The 13,399-nt window shown below is 41.5% G+C and overlaps 1 protein-coding gene across 1 annotated transcript in view; it reads left to right on the top strand.

The window, feature by feature from the left end:
* The window catches only part of PCM1 (pericentriolar material 1), a 1,063,655-nt gene that overhangs the window by 168,399 nt on the left and 881,857 nt on the right, over nt 1–13,399 (top strand). Inside the window, exon 7 of the mRNA XM_053700258.1 lies at nt 3,053–3,229. Within this exon, the coding sequence (XP_053556233.1) occupies nt 3,053–3,229 (177 nt within the window). The remainder of the gene's footprint in view (nt 1–3,052; nt 3,230–13,399) is intronic.

The raw sequence follows: 13,399 nt of genomic DNA, 5'->3' as shown, positions 1-13,399 counted from the left end.
GACCCTCTACTTTCTCCTCCGCCACTAAGCAGGAGGGGAATTTTGCACAATCCAAGTCAGTCTGGAGACCTAACCAGACCTGGAATAAAGGTAAACAGGCCAAGAAGCCCGCTGCTGCTACCAAGACAGCATGAAGGGGCAGCCCCCAATCCGGGACCGGATCTAGTAGGGGGCAGACTTTCTCTCTTCGCTCAGGCAAGAGACGATCAGGATCCCTTGGCATTAGAAATCGTGACCTAGGGGTATCGACTAGAATTCAAGGATTCTCCCCCAAGAGATTTCATCTTTCACGTTTGTCTGTAGACCAGACAAAAAGAGAGGCGTTCTTACGCTGTGTAGAAGACCTATATACCATGGGTGTAATCTGCCCAGTTCCAAAACTAGAACAGGGGCAGGGGTTTTACTCAAATCTGTGGTTCCCAAAAAAGAGGGAACCTTCAGACTGTTTTTAGATCTCAAATGTCTAAACAAATTTCCCATCGTTCAAGATGGAGACCATACGAACAATTTTGCCAATGATCCAGGAGGGTCAATATATGACCACCGTGGATTTGAAGGATGCGTATCTTCACATTCCTATCCACAAAGATCATCACCAGTTCCTCAGATTCGCCTTCCTGGACAAACATTACCAGTTTGTGGCCCTCCCTTTCGGGTTGGCCACAGCTCCCAGAATCTTCACAAAAGTGCTAGGGTCCCTTCTGGCGGTTCTAAGGCCGCGGGGCATAGCAGTGGCGCCCTATCTGGACGATATTTTCATTCAGGCGTCAACTTACCAGCTAGCCAAATCTCACACGGACATCGTGTTGTCTTTTCTAAGAACTCACGGGTGGAAGGTGAACATACAAAAGAGTTCACTAGTTCCACTGACCAGATTTCCTTTCCTAGGAACTCTGATAGACTCGGTAGACATGAAAATTTTTCTGACGGAGGTCAGAAAGTCAAAGATCCTAACTACTTACTGAGCACTTCATTCCTGTTAATGATAGCAGCAATGGACATAGTTCCGTTTGCTCGCTTGCATCTCAGACCACTGCATCTGTGCATGCTCAGACAGTGGAATGGGGATTATGCGGATTTATCTCCTTGGATAAATCTGGATCTAGAGACCAGAGACTCTCTTCTTTGGTGGTTGTTACAGGATAATCTGTCCCAGGGAATGTGCTTCCGCAGGCCAGCATGGGTCATAGTGACGACGGACGCCAGCCTCTTGGGCTGGGGTGCACTCTGGAAATCCCTGAAGGCTCAGGGTGTTTGGACTCAGGAAGAGTCCCTATTACCAATTAATATTCTGGAACTGAGAGCAATATTCAACGCGCTTCAAGCGTGGCCTCAGTTGACCTGGGCCAAATTCATAAGATTCCAGTCGGACAATATCATGATTGTAGCATATATCAATCATCAAGGGCGAACAAAGAGTTCGCTAGCGATGATAGAGGTTTCCAAGATAATTCGATGGGCCATCTATCAGCAATCTACATCCCAGGAGTTGAAAACTGGGAAGCAGATTTTCTAAGTCGTCAGACTTTTCATCCGGGGGAGTGGGAGCTCCATCCGGAGGTGTTTGCGACATTGATTCGTCAATAAGGCACACTGGAATTGGATCTGATGGCATCTCGTCAGAATGCCAAACTTCCTTGTTACGGATCCAGATCAAGGGATCTCCAAGCAGTACTGATAGATGCTCTAGCAGTACTTTGGTTGTTCAACCTTGCTTATGAGTTTCCTCCCTTTCCTCTCCTGCCTCGTCTTAATAGCCAGAATCAAACAGGAGAGGGCTTCTTGATAGCGCCTTCAGACACTTCTGCACCTTGTTTCTTCCTTTCTCTCCTTTACTTCGGTTGAATGACTGGGGTGGGAGGGAAGGGAGGAGATATTTAACAGCTTTGCTGCCTCCTGCTGGGCAGGAGTGATATTCCCAACAGTAATTAATGATGATCCGTGGACTCATCGTGTCAAAAAGAAATAGATTTTTCAGGTAAGCATAAATTTTGTTTTTGCTGTCTTGAGCCGAATGGCTCTTTGGCTAAAATCTTGGTCTGCAGATACGGTTTCAAACCCTGTTCAGTCCTGGTTTGGACTCATCTCTACAGTCACAGGCTCGAAAGGGAGCTTTCCTTCCTCAGGATAGAAAGGCTATGCCTAAGGGGAAATCTGGTAGCAGATTCTGTTCCTTTCAAATGTCTAAGAGCCAGAAGTCTGCCATCAATCAAAAGTCAAAATCCCCCTGAACTACGTGGAAACATCTCTCGAATTAGAACAAGTCCAAGTCTTCCACAGACAACAAATATTCATGAAGGCGTGGCCCTCAATCTGGATTCTCCGGTATGGGGCAGGCTAATCCTTTCTTGGGATGCTTGGGCAAGCTCTGTTCAGGACCCTTGGGTTCTGCAGATAGTGACCCAGGGGTACAGGATAGGTTTCAGATCTTATCCTCCTCGAGGAAGGTTTATTCTGTCCCATTTTTTAAGAAGGAAAGATCAAATGCTCTTGGTTTTTTAGGTGTCTTTGCCTCCACCTAGTGGCCAGGATTTGAATCCCAGGAGTAATGGCTTGTGGACTCTCACCACTAGAAAAAAATGAATTTATCAGGCGGGCATACATTTTATTTTTTGTTATATCCATTAAATAAGACTCCTAGTTATTGTTACACAGCAGTAACACTACAATCCTCTTAAGAATATTTTGTAGTTGTTTTTTTTTTTTAAAGGGAAATTACAGTGATAGAGCACTTTGTTTTGCAGTTATCTACTAAAGCTAATTAGGGAAAAAGTTGAAGCAGGGTTAGCCTTAAAAAGGTCTGCAATGTGCCTTTTCAGCTCTGTGAAAAGCCAACATTTTCCGTGCTAAATTAAATATTTATAAATTATTTTCGCTATGCATAACTAATTATTTTATATAAAATTATCAAGGTGTTTACTGCCCCCCTAACTGCAGCTGTAAAATTGAGGGCTTTGGGTTTCTCTCCACCCATCTAGAGGGAACTGTTATGGAAAATCTGTCAAATATGATTTAATTACTGTTTCATTTACTTTTTCATTTTTATCTCTAGGAAATTGAAAGAAGTTAGAAAAAGACTAAATGAATTACGTGACCTAGTTCATTATTACGAGCAAACCTCTGATATGATGACGGATGCTGTTAATGAGAACACTAAAGATGAAGAGGAAACCGAAGACTCGGAGTATGAGTCTGAGCAGGAGGCTACACAACCAGCCACAAATATAAGGTTTTGAGAAAATATTTTCCTATTATAAATTCATTGGTACATACATAGGTTTATCTTTATTTCCATTGTAAATGATCAGTTTATTCAGATACAACAAATGGAAACTAAATTAAGACAATAAAACATAAATGGAAAACAGCACAGGTACTAATGTAAGATATAATGGAGTCTTCTGTCATGGGCTTGTATATCCACCAGCTTAGACACGTCATATCTGTTAATACCTAAAGGCTTTTTCTTCTTCGGCAGGGAACGCAGGCTTTTACTTCTTCGGCAGGGAACGCAGGCTTTTAGTGTTGCACAGTTCCTCTTTGCCGGTCACGTGATCTCCTTCTCTTCCGACAGAACATAGTGGAGTCACGTAGTAGCTGCCTTTTCTGTGTTGGCTGTTGTGGCAGTGGGAAATTGAAGTGACAAACAGTCTCTGTGCTTCCATCATTTTGGGATCCTCTGAATGTGGTAGGGCACCTCAGACTGTCTGAGGTGTGGAGGTTTCTGCAGCAGTTCTTTTCCTTTGGGGCAGTTTTGTCTCATTAGCGTGTTAATGCTTATAGGAATTATGAGTTTCTTAAAGTGACAGTAATGCTTATTTTTGAAAGAAAAAAAACCCCAAAAAAATTCTCATTTAATTTGGAGGTGTTTTAATTTTTGCAGCCATGGATATGGATCAAGAATCTGATTCTTTTGACAAGTGTCTATTATGTCTAGAGGCCCAAATTGTTTTGCCTATGCAATTTTGTGCCACATGTTTAGCTAGAACGCTAGAATGTAAAGACAAATTATTGCCCTCTAAGCCTATTGTCTCCAAGGATAATGCTGTTCAGGTTATTCCGCAGCTTTCTCCTCAAGCGTCCCAAGCCTCATAGGCGTATATTTGCCTGTAGATTTTGCTGCACAGATATCTTCTGCGGTATCTGCTGCATTATCTGCTTTTCTCATGTTGGGGATGTGCAAGAGGAAATCTAAACATTTTTCTGATAGTAAAGTGTCTATCGCCTCTGTTGCTGCAAAGGTTGACCTCCATCCTAAGTCTGATGAGGATACCTCGGTAGCTTCTGAGGGTGAAATGTCAGATTCGGACAGTATATAATTCCTTTGACTGACTCTGTTAAGTTTACTAGATTTCCTAGGGTTTACCTCTTCAAATACTATGATGTTCCTTCCCCTGTGGAAGCGTTTACTGTTCCAGACCGTGTGTCAGAGATCATTGCACAAGAGTGGGATAAGCCAGGGATATCTTTCTCCCCGTCTCCCGTTTTTAAAAAGATGTTTCCTGTTGCTGACTCCATTTGAGACTCATGGCGCACAGTGCCTAAGGTAGAAGGGGCTATTTCTTCTTTGGCTAAGAGAACCACGATTCCTATTGAGGATAGCTATTCTTTTAAGGAGCCCATGGACAAAAAGCTGGAGGCTTATTTAATGAAAATGTATGTTCATCAGGGTCTACAATGGCAACCTGCAGTCTGTATTGCCACAGTGGTAAGTGCGGCATATTATTGTTGCAATGCTTTGTCAAGATAGGATTAAGGCCCTCAAACTAGCCAATTCCTTTAATTCTGATGCAAACATGCAAGTCATTAGATTGGGAGCCAAGATGTCTGGCTTCACTGTTCTAGCCCGCAGGGCTTTGTGGCTGAAATCTTGGTCAGCTGATGTAACCTCCAAGTCCAAGCTTCTGTCGCTACCTTACAAGGGTAAGACCCTGTTTGGTCCTGGTCTGGCAGAGAGGATTTCTGAAATTACGTGTGGAAAGGGGTTCTTTCTACCACAAGACAAGAAGAATAGACCTAAGGGGGCGTCAAAATTCTAATTTCTTTCATGTAATTAGCAAGAGTCCATGAGCTAGTGACGTATGGGATATACATTCCTACCAGGAGGGGCAAAGTTTCCCAAACCTTAAAATGCCTATAAATACACCCCTCACCACATCCCCAAATCAGTTTTACAAACTTTGCCTCCTATGGAGGTGGTGAAGTAAGTTTGTGCTAGATTCTAAGTTGATATGCGCTCCGCAGCAGGTTGGAGCCCGGTTTTCCTCTCAGCATGCAGTGAATGTCAGAGGGATGTGAGGAGAGTATTGCCTATTTGAATGCAATGATCTCCTTCTACGGGGTCTATTTCATAGGTTCTCTGTTATCGGTCGTAGAGATTCATCTCTTACCTCCCTTTTCAGATCGACGATATACTCTTATATATATATATATATACCATTACCTCTGCTGATTTTCGTTTCAGTACTGGTTTGGCTTTCTACAAACATGTAGATGAGTGTCCTGGGGGTAAGTAAGTCTTATTTTCTGTGACACTCTAAGCTATGGTTGGGCACTTTTTTATAAAGTTCTAAATATATGTATTCAAACATTTATTTGCCTTGACTCAGGATGTTCAACATTCCTTATTTTCAGACAGTCAGTTTCATATTTGGGATAATGCATTTGAATCAATCATTTTTTCTTACCTTAAAAAATTTGACTTTTTCCCTGTGGGCTGTTAGGCTCGCGGGGGCTGAAAATGCTTCATTTTATTGCGTCATTCTTGGCGCAGACTTTTTTGGCGCAAAATTTTTTTCTGTTTCCGGCGTCATACGTGTCGCCGGAAGTTGCGTCATTTTTTGACGTTCTTTTGCGTCAAAAGTGTCGGCGTTCCGGATGTGGCGTCATTTTTGGCGCCAAAAGTATTTAGGCGCCAAATAATGTGGGCGTCTTATTTGGCGCTAAAAAAATATGGGCGTCACTTTTGTCTCCACATTATTTAAGTCTCATTATTTATTGCTTCTGGTTGCTAGAAGCTTGTTCACTGGCATTTTTTTCCCATTCCTGAAACTGTCATTTAAGGAATTTGATTAATTTTGCTTTATATGTTGTTTTTTCTTTTACATATTGCAAGATGTTCCACGTTGCATCTGAGTCAGAAGATACTTCAGGAAAATCACTGCCCGGTGCTGGAGCTACCAAAGCTAAGTGTATCACTTTTGGTATCTGTTCCTTCAGCTGTTTGTATTAAATGTTATGACAAACTTGTTAATGCAGATAAAATTTCCTTTAGTACTGTTACATTACCTGTTGCTGTTCCGTCAACATCTAATACTCAGAGTGTTCCTGATAACATAAGAGATTTTGTTTCTAAATCCATTAAGAAGGCTATGTCTGTTATTTCTCCTTCTAGTATACATAAGTCTTTTAAAACTTCTCTTTTTTCAGATGAATTTTTAAATGAACATCATCATTCTGATACTGATAATGGTTCTTCTGGTTCAGAGGTTGATGCTGATAAATCTTTGTATTTGTTCAAGATGGAATTTATTCGTTCTTTATTTAAAGAAGTATTAATTGCATTAGAAATAGAGGATTCTGGTCCTCTTGATACTAAAACTAAACTTTTAAATAAGGTTTTTAAATCTCCTGTAGTTATTCCAGAAGTGTTTCCTGTCCCTGATGCTATTTCTGAAGTAATTTCCAGGGAATGGAATAATTTGGGTAATTCATTTACTCCTTTTAAAACGTTTTAAGCAATTATATCCTGTGCCATCTGACAGATTAAAGTTTGGGACAAAATGCCTAAGGTTTATGGGGCTGTCTCTACTCCTGCTATATTTTTATCGGATGTTGCTGCAGCTTCAACTTTTTGGTTAGAAGCTTTAGCGCAACAAGTAACAGATCATAATTCTCATAGCATTATTCTATAATATGCTAATTATTTTATTTGTGATGCCATCTTTGATATCATTAGAATTGATGTCAGGTATATGTCTCTATTTTAGCTAGAAGAGCTTTATGGCTTAAAACTTGGAATGCTGATATGTCTTCTAAGTCAACTTTGCTATCCTTTTCTTTCCAGGGTAATAAATTATTCGGTTCTCAGTTGGATTCTTTTATCTCAACTGTTACTGGAAGGAAGGGAACTTTTTTACCACAGGATAAAAAATCTGAGGTAAATTTAGGTCTAATAATTGTTTTCGTTCCTTTCATCACAACAAGGAACAAAAGCCAGATCCTTCATCCTCAGGAGCGGTATCAGTTTGGAAACCTTCTTCACTTTGGAATATATCCAAGCCTTATAGAAACCCAAAGCCAGCTCCTAAGTCCCCATGAAGGTGCGGCCCTCATTCCAGCTCAGCTGGTATGGGGCAGTTTACGTTCTTTTCAAAGAAATTTGGATCAATTCCGTTCACAATCTCTGGTTTCAGAACATTGTTTCAGAAGGGTACAGAATTGGCTTCAAGTTAAGGCCTCCTGCAAAGAGATTTTTTTCCTTCCCGTGTCCCAGTAAACCCAGCAAAGGCTCAAGCATTTCTGAAATGTGTTTCAGATTTAGAGTTGGCTGGAGTAATTATGCCAGTTCCAGTTCTGGAACAGGGGCTGGGGTTTTATTCTATCTCTTCATTGTACCAAAGAAGGTCAATTTCTTCAGACCAGTTCCGGATCTATCAATATTGAATCGTTATGTAAGGATACCAACATTCAAGATGGTAGCTGTAAGGACTATCCTGCCTTTTGTTCAGCAAGGGCATTATATGTCTACAATAGAATTTCAGGATGCATATCTGCATATTCCGATTCATCCAGATCACTTTTAGTTTCTGAGATTCTCTTTTTTTAGACAAGCATTACCAGTTTTGTGGCTCTACCGTTTGGCTTAGCATCTGCTCCAAGAATTTTTACAAAGGTTCTCGGTGCCCTTCTGTCTGTATTCAGAGAACAGGGTATTGGTATTTCCTTATTTGGACGATATCTTGGTACTTGCTCAGTCTTCACATTTAACAGAATCTCATACGAATCGACTTGTGTTGTTTCTTCAAGATCATGGTTGGAGGATCAATTTATTAAAAGTTCATTGATTCCTCAGACAAGGGTAACCTTTTTAGGTTTTCAGGTAGATTCAGTGTCTATGACTCTGTCTTTGTCAGACAAGAGAAGTCTAACATTGATATCAGCTTGTCAAAACCTTCAGTCACAATCATTCCCTTTGGTAGCCTTATGCATGGAAATTTTAGGTCTTATGACTGCTGCATCGGACGCGATCTCCTTTGCTCATTTTCACATGCGACCTCTTCAGCTCTGTATGCTGAACCAATGGTGCAGGGATTACACAAAGATATCTCAATTAATATCTTTAAAACCGATTGTACGACACTCTCTGACGTGGTGGACAGATCACCATCGTTTAGTTCAGGGGGCTTCTTTTGTTCTTCCGACCTGGACTGTAATTTCAACAGATGCAAGTCTTACAGGTTGGGGAGCTGTGTGTGGGTCTCTGACAGCACAAGGGGTTTGGGAATCTCAGGAGGTGAGATCAATATTTTGGAACTCCGTGCAATTTTCAGAGCTCTTCAGTCTTGGCCTCTTCTGAAGAGAGAATCGTTCATTTGTTTTCAGACAGAAATTCACAACTGTGGCATACATCAATCATCAAGGAGGGACTCACAGTCCTCTGGCTATGAAAGAAGTATCTCGAATTCTGGTTTGGGCGGAATCCAGCTCCTGTCTAATCTCTGCGGTTCATATTCCAGGAATAGACAATTGGGAAGCGGATTATCTCAGTCGCCAAACGTTGCATCCGGGCGAATGGTCTCTTCACCCAGAGGTATTTCTTCAGATTGTTCAAATGTGGGAGCTTCCAGAAATAGATCTGATGGCGTCTCATCTAAACAAGAAACTTCCCAGGTATCTGTCCAGATCCCGGGATCCTCAGGCGGAAGCAGTGGATGCATTATCACTTCCTTGGAAGTATCATCCTGCCTATATCTTTCCGCCTCTAGTTCTTCTTCCAAGAGTAATCTCCAAGATTCTGAAGGAATGCTCGTTTGTTCTGCTGGTAGCTCCGGCATGGCCTCATAGGTTTTGGTATGCGGATCTTGTCCGGATGGCCTCTTGCCATCCGTGGACTCTTCCGCTAAGACCAGACTTTCTGTCGCAAGGTCCTTTTTTCCATCAGGATCTGAAATCCTTAAATTTAAAGGTATGGAGATTGAACGCTTGATTCTTGGTCAAAGAGGTTTCTCTGACTCTGTGATTAATACTATGTTACAGGCTCGTAAATCTGTATCTAGAGAAGACTTATATTTCTTGGTGTCTTTCTCATCATTTTTCTTGGCATTCTTTTAGAATTCCGAGAATTTTACAATTTCTTCAGGGTGGTTTAGATAAAGGTTTATCCGCAAGTTCTTTGAAAGGACAAATCTCTGCTCTTTCTGTTCTTTTTCACAGAAAGATTGCTAATCTTCCTGATATTCATTGTTTTGTACAAGCTTTGGTTCGTATAAAACCTGTCATTAAGTCAATTTCTCCTCCTTGGAGTTTGAATTTGGTTCTGGGGGCTCTTCAAGCTCCTCTTTTTGAACCCATGCATTCATTGGACATTAAATTACTTTCTTGGAAAGTTTTGTTCCTTTTGGCGATCTCTTCTGCCAGAAGAGTCTCTGAATTATCTGCTCTTTCTTGCGAGTCTCCTTTTCTGATTTTTCATCAGGATAAGGCGGTGTTGCGAACTTCTTTTGAATTTTTTCCTAAGGTTGTGAATTCCAACAACATTAGTAGAGAAATTGTGGTTCCCTCATTATGTCCTAATCCTAAGACTTCTAAGGAGAAATCGTTGCATTCTTTGGATGTTGTTAGAGCTTTGAAATATTATGTTGAAGCTACTAAGTCTTTCCGAAAGACTTCTAGTCTATTTGTTATCTTTTCCGGTTCTAGAAAAGGCCAGAAAGCTTTTGCCATTTCTTTGGCATCTTGGTTGAAATCTTTAATTCATCATGCCTATGTCGAGTCGGGTAAAACTCCGCCTCAAAGGATTACAGCTCATTCTACTAGGTCAGTTTCTACTTCCTGGGCGTTTAGGAATGAAGCTTCGGTTGATCAGATTTGCAAAGCAGCAACTTGGTCCTCTTTGCATACTTTTACTAAATTCTACCATTTTGATGTATTTTCATCTTCTGAAGCAGTTTTTGGTAGAAAAGTACTTCAGGCAGCTGTTTCAGTTTGAATCTTCTGCTTATGTTTTCATTTAAACTTTATTTTGGGTGTGGATTATTTTCAGCAGGAATTGGCTGTCTTTATTTTATCCCTTCCTCTCTAGTGACTCTTGCGTGGAAAGATCCACATCTTGGGTAGTCATTATCCCATACGTCACTAGCTCATGGACTCTTGCTAATTACATGAAAGAAAACATAATTTATGTAAGAACTTACCTGATAAATTCATTTCTTTCATATTAGCAAGACTCCATGAGGCCCACCCTTTTTGTGGTGGTTATGATTTTTTTGTATAAAGCACAATTATTCCAATTCCTTATTTTATATGCTTTCGCATTTTTTTCTTATCACCCCACTTCTTGGCTATTCGTTAAACTGATTTGTGGGTTTGGTGAGGGGTGTATTTATAGGCATTTTAAGGTTTGGGAAACTTTGCCCCTCCTGGTAGGAATGTATATCCCATACGTCACTAGCTCATGGACTCTTGCTAATATGAAAGAAATGAATTTATCAGGTAAGTTCTTACATAAATTATGTTTTTCTTTCCTTTCGTAACTTCAAAGGTCAGAAGTCTTCCTCTTCCAAGCTGGAGCAGTCCAAGTCCTCTTAGAGACCCAGTCTTGGATTAAGGGGAAACAATCAAGATCTGAGTCTGTCAGCATGAAGGGTCCGCCCCTGGTCTGGTACTGGATCAAGTTGGGGGGCGGACTTTCATTGTTTCAACAAGCTTGGATATGCGATGTCCCAGACCCTTGGGCTTTGAACATAGTATCGCAGGGCTACAATATAGACTTCAAGGCTTGTCCTCCCAGGGGCAGATTTTACCTCTCAAGATTATCTACAGACAAGGTAAAAAGAGAGGCATTCTTGAACTGCGTTCAGGACCTTTTCTCCCTGGGAGTGATTGTTCCAGTTCCTCTAAGGGAACAGGGCCTAGAATTTTATTCAAATCGGTTTGTGGTTCCCAAAAAAGAGGGAACTTTTCGTCCCATTTTAGACCTGAAGTGTCTCAACAAATTTCTCAGGGTACCGTCCTTCAAAATGTAAACTATTTGTTCAAGAGGGTCAGTTCATGACGACCATAGATCTGAAGGACGCGTATCTGCATGTTCCCATCCATAGGGATCATCACAAGTTCCTGAGATTCGCTTTCCTGGACAAACACTTTCAGTTTGTAGCTCTTCTGTTTGGCCTTGCCACAGCTCTCAGAATTTTTTCCAAAGTTGTCAGGTCTCAGGGAATCGTGGTGGCGCCTTATGTGGACGTCATCTTGGTGCAGGTGCCATCTTTACGACTCGCAAAATCTCATACGGAGATTTTGTTGTATTTTCTTCGTTCCCACGGATGGAAAGTGAATCTGGAAAAGAGTTCCCTTGTTCCAGCTACAAGGGTTCTTTTCTTAGGAACCATAATAGATTCCCTATCTATGAAGATTTTTTTTGACGGAGGTCAGAAAAGCTAAAATTTTCTCTTCTTGCCTCTCTTTGCAGTCTACTGTCCGGCCGTCAGTAGCTAATTGCATGTAGGTAATTGGGCAGATGGTCGCCTCCATGGACATCGTTCCCTTTGCTCGATTCCATTTGAGATCTCTGCAGCTATGCATGCTCAGACAATGGAACGGAAACCATTCGGATCTGTCCCCGAGGATAGTCCTAGACCAGTTGACAATCGACTCTTTGTGATGGATATCTCAGGATCATCTGTCCGAGGGAACATGCTTTCAGAGACCTTCCTGGGTGATTGTAACCACGGACACCAGCATGCTAGGCTTTGGAGCAGTTTGGGACTCTCTAAAGCCTCAGGGCCTATGGACTCTCTAAAGCCTCAGGGCCTATGGACTCTAGAAGAGTCTTCTCTTCCGATAAATATCTTGGAGTTGAGAACGATCTTCAATGCTTTAGTGGCCTGGCCTCAGTTGTCTGTAGCCTGGTTTATCAGATTCCAGTCGGACAACATCACCTCAGTGACTTACATCAACCACCAGGTTGGAACTTGGAGTTCCTTGGCTATGAAGGAGGTGACTCGGATTATTCAGTGGGTGGGGACTCACAATTGTCTTCTATCTGCCATCCATATTCCAGGAGTGGTCAACTGGGAGGCGGATTTCCTGAGCAGTCAGACCTTTCATCCCAGGGAGTGGACTCTCCATCCGGAAGTGTTCTCCAGGTTAACCCTCAAGTGGGGGATGCTGGAGTTAGATCTGATGGCGTCTCGTCAGAATGCCATAAGATCGTGGACTCTCCATGTCCAGAAAGAAAGAAATTTATCAGCTAAGCATACATTTAGTTTCTCTTGTTAAGTGTATCCAGTCCACGGATCATCCATTACTTGTGGGATATTCTCCTTCCCAACAGGAAGTTGCAAGAGGATCACCCACAGCATAGCTGCTATATAGCTCCTCCCCTCACTGCCATATCCAGTCATTCTCTTGTTAGTTTTTTAACTTCAATCAAAAGTTTGTTATTTTTAAATGGTACCGGAGTGTACTGTTTCATCTCAGGCAGCATTAGAAGAAGAATCTGCCTGTGATTTCTCCAACATAGGTGTGTCCGGTCCACGGCGTCATCCTTACTTGTGGGATATTCTCTTCCCCAACAGGAAATGGCAAAGAGCCCAGCAAAGCTGGTCACATGATCCCTCCTAGGCTCCGCCTACCCCAGTCATTCTCTTTGCCGTTGTACAGGCAACATCTCCACGGAGATGGCTTAGAGTTTTTTAGTGTTTAACTGTAGTTTTTTAATTATTCAATCAAGAGTTTGTTATTTTGAAATAGTGCTGGTATGTACTATTTACTCAGAAACAGAAAAGAGATGAAGATTTCTGTTTGTATGAGGAAAATGATTTTAGCAACCGTAACTAAAATCCATGGCTGTTCCACACAGGACTGTTGAGAGCAATTAACTTCAGTTGGGGGAACAGTGTGCAGTCTCTTGCTGCTTGAGGTATGACACATTCTAACAAGACGATGTAATGCTGGAAGCTGTCATTTTCCCTATGGGATCCGGTAAGCCATATTTATTACGATCGTAAATAAGGGCTTTACAAGGGCTTATTTAGACTGTAGACTTTTCTGGGCTAAATCGATTCATTATTAGCACATATTTAGCCTTGAGGAATCATTTTATCTGGGTATTTTGATATAATAATATCGGCAGGCACTGTATTAGACACCTTATTTCTTAGGGGCTTTCCCAAAGCAT

This window comes from Bombina bombina, chromosome 2 (assembly GCF_027579735.1).
Source record: "Bombina bombina isolate aBomBom1 chromosome 2, aBomBom1.pri, whole genome shotgun sequence".
In the NCBI taxonomy this organism is placed as follows: Eukaryota; Metazoa; Chordata; class Amphibia; order Anura; family Bombinatoridae; genus Bombina; species Bombina bombina.
Note: the sequence above shows the minus strand (reverse complement) of the source record. Positions and strands in the feature narration are given on the sequence as shown.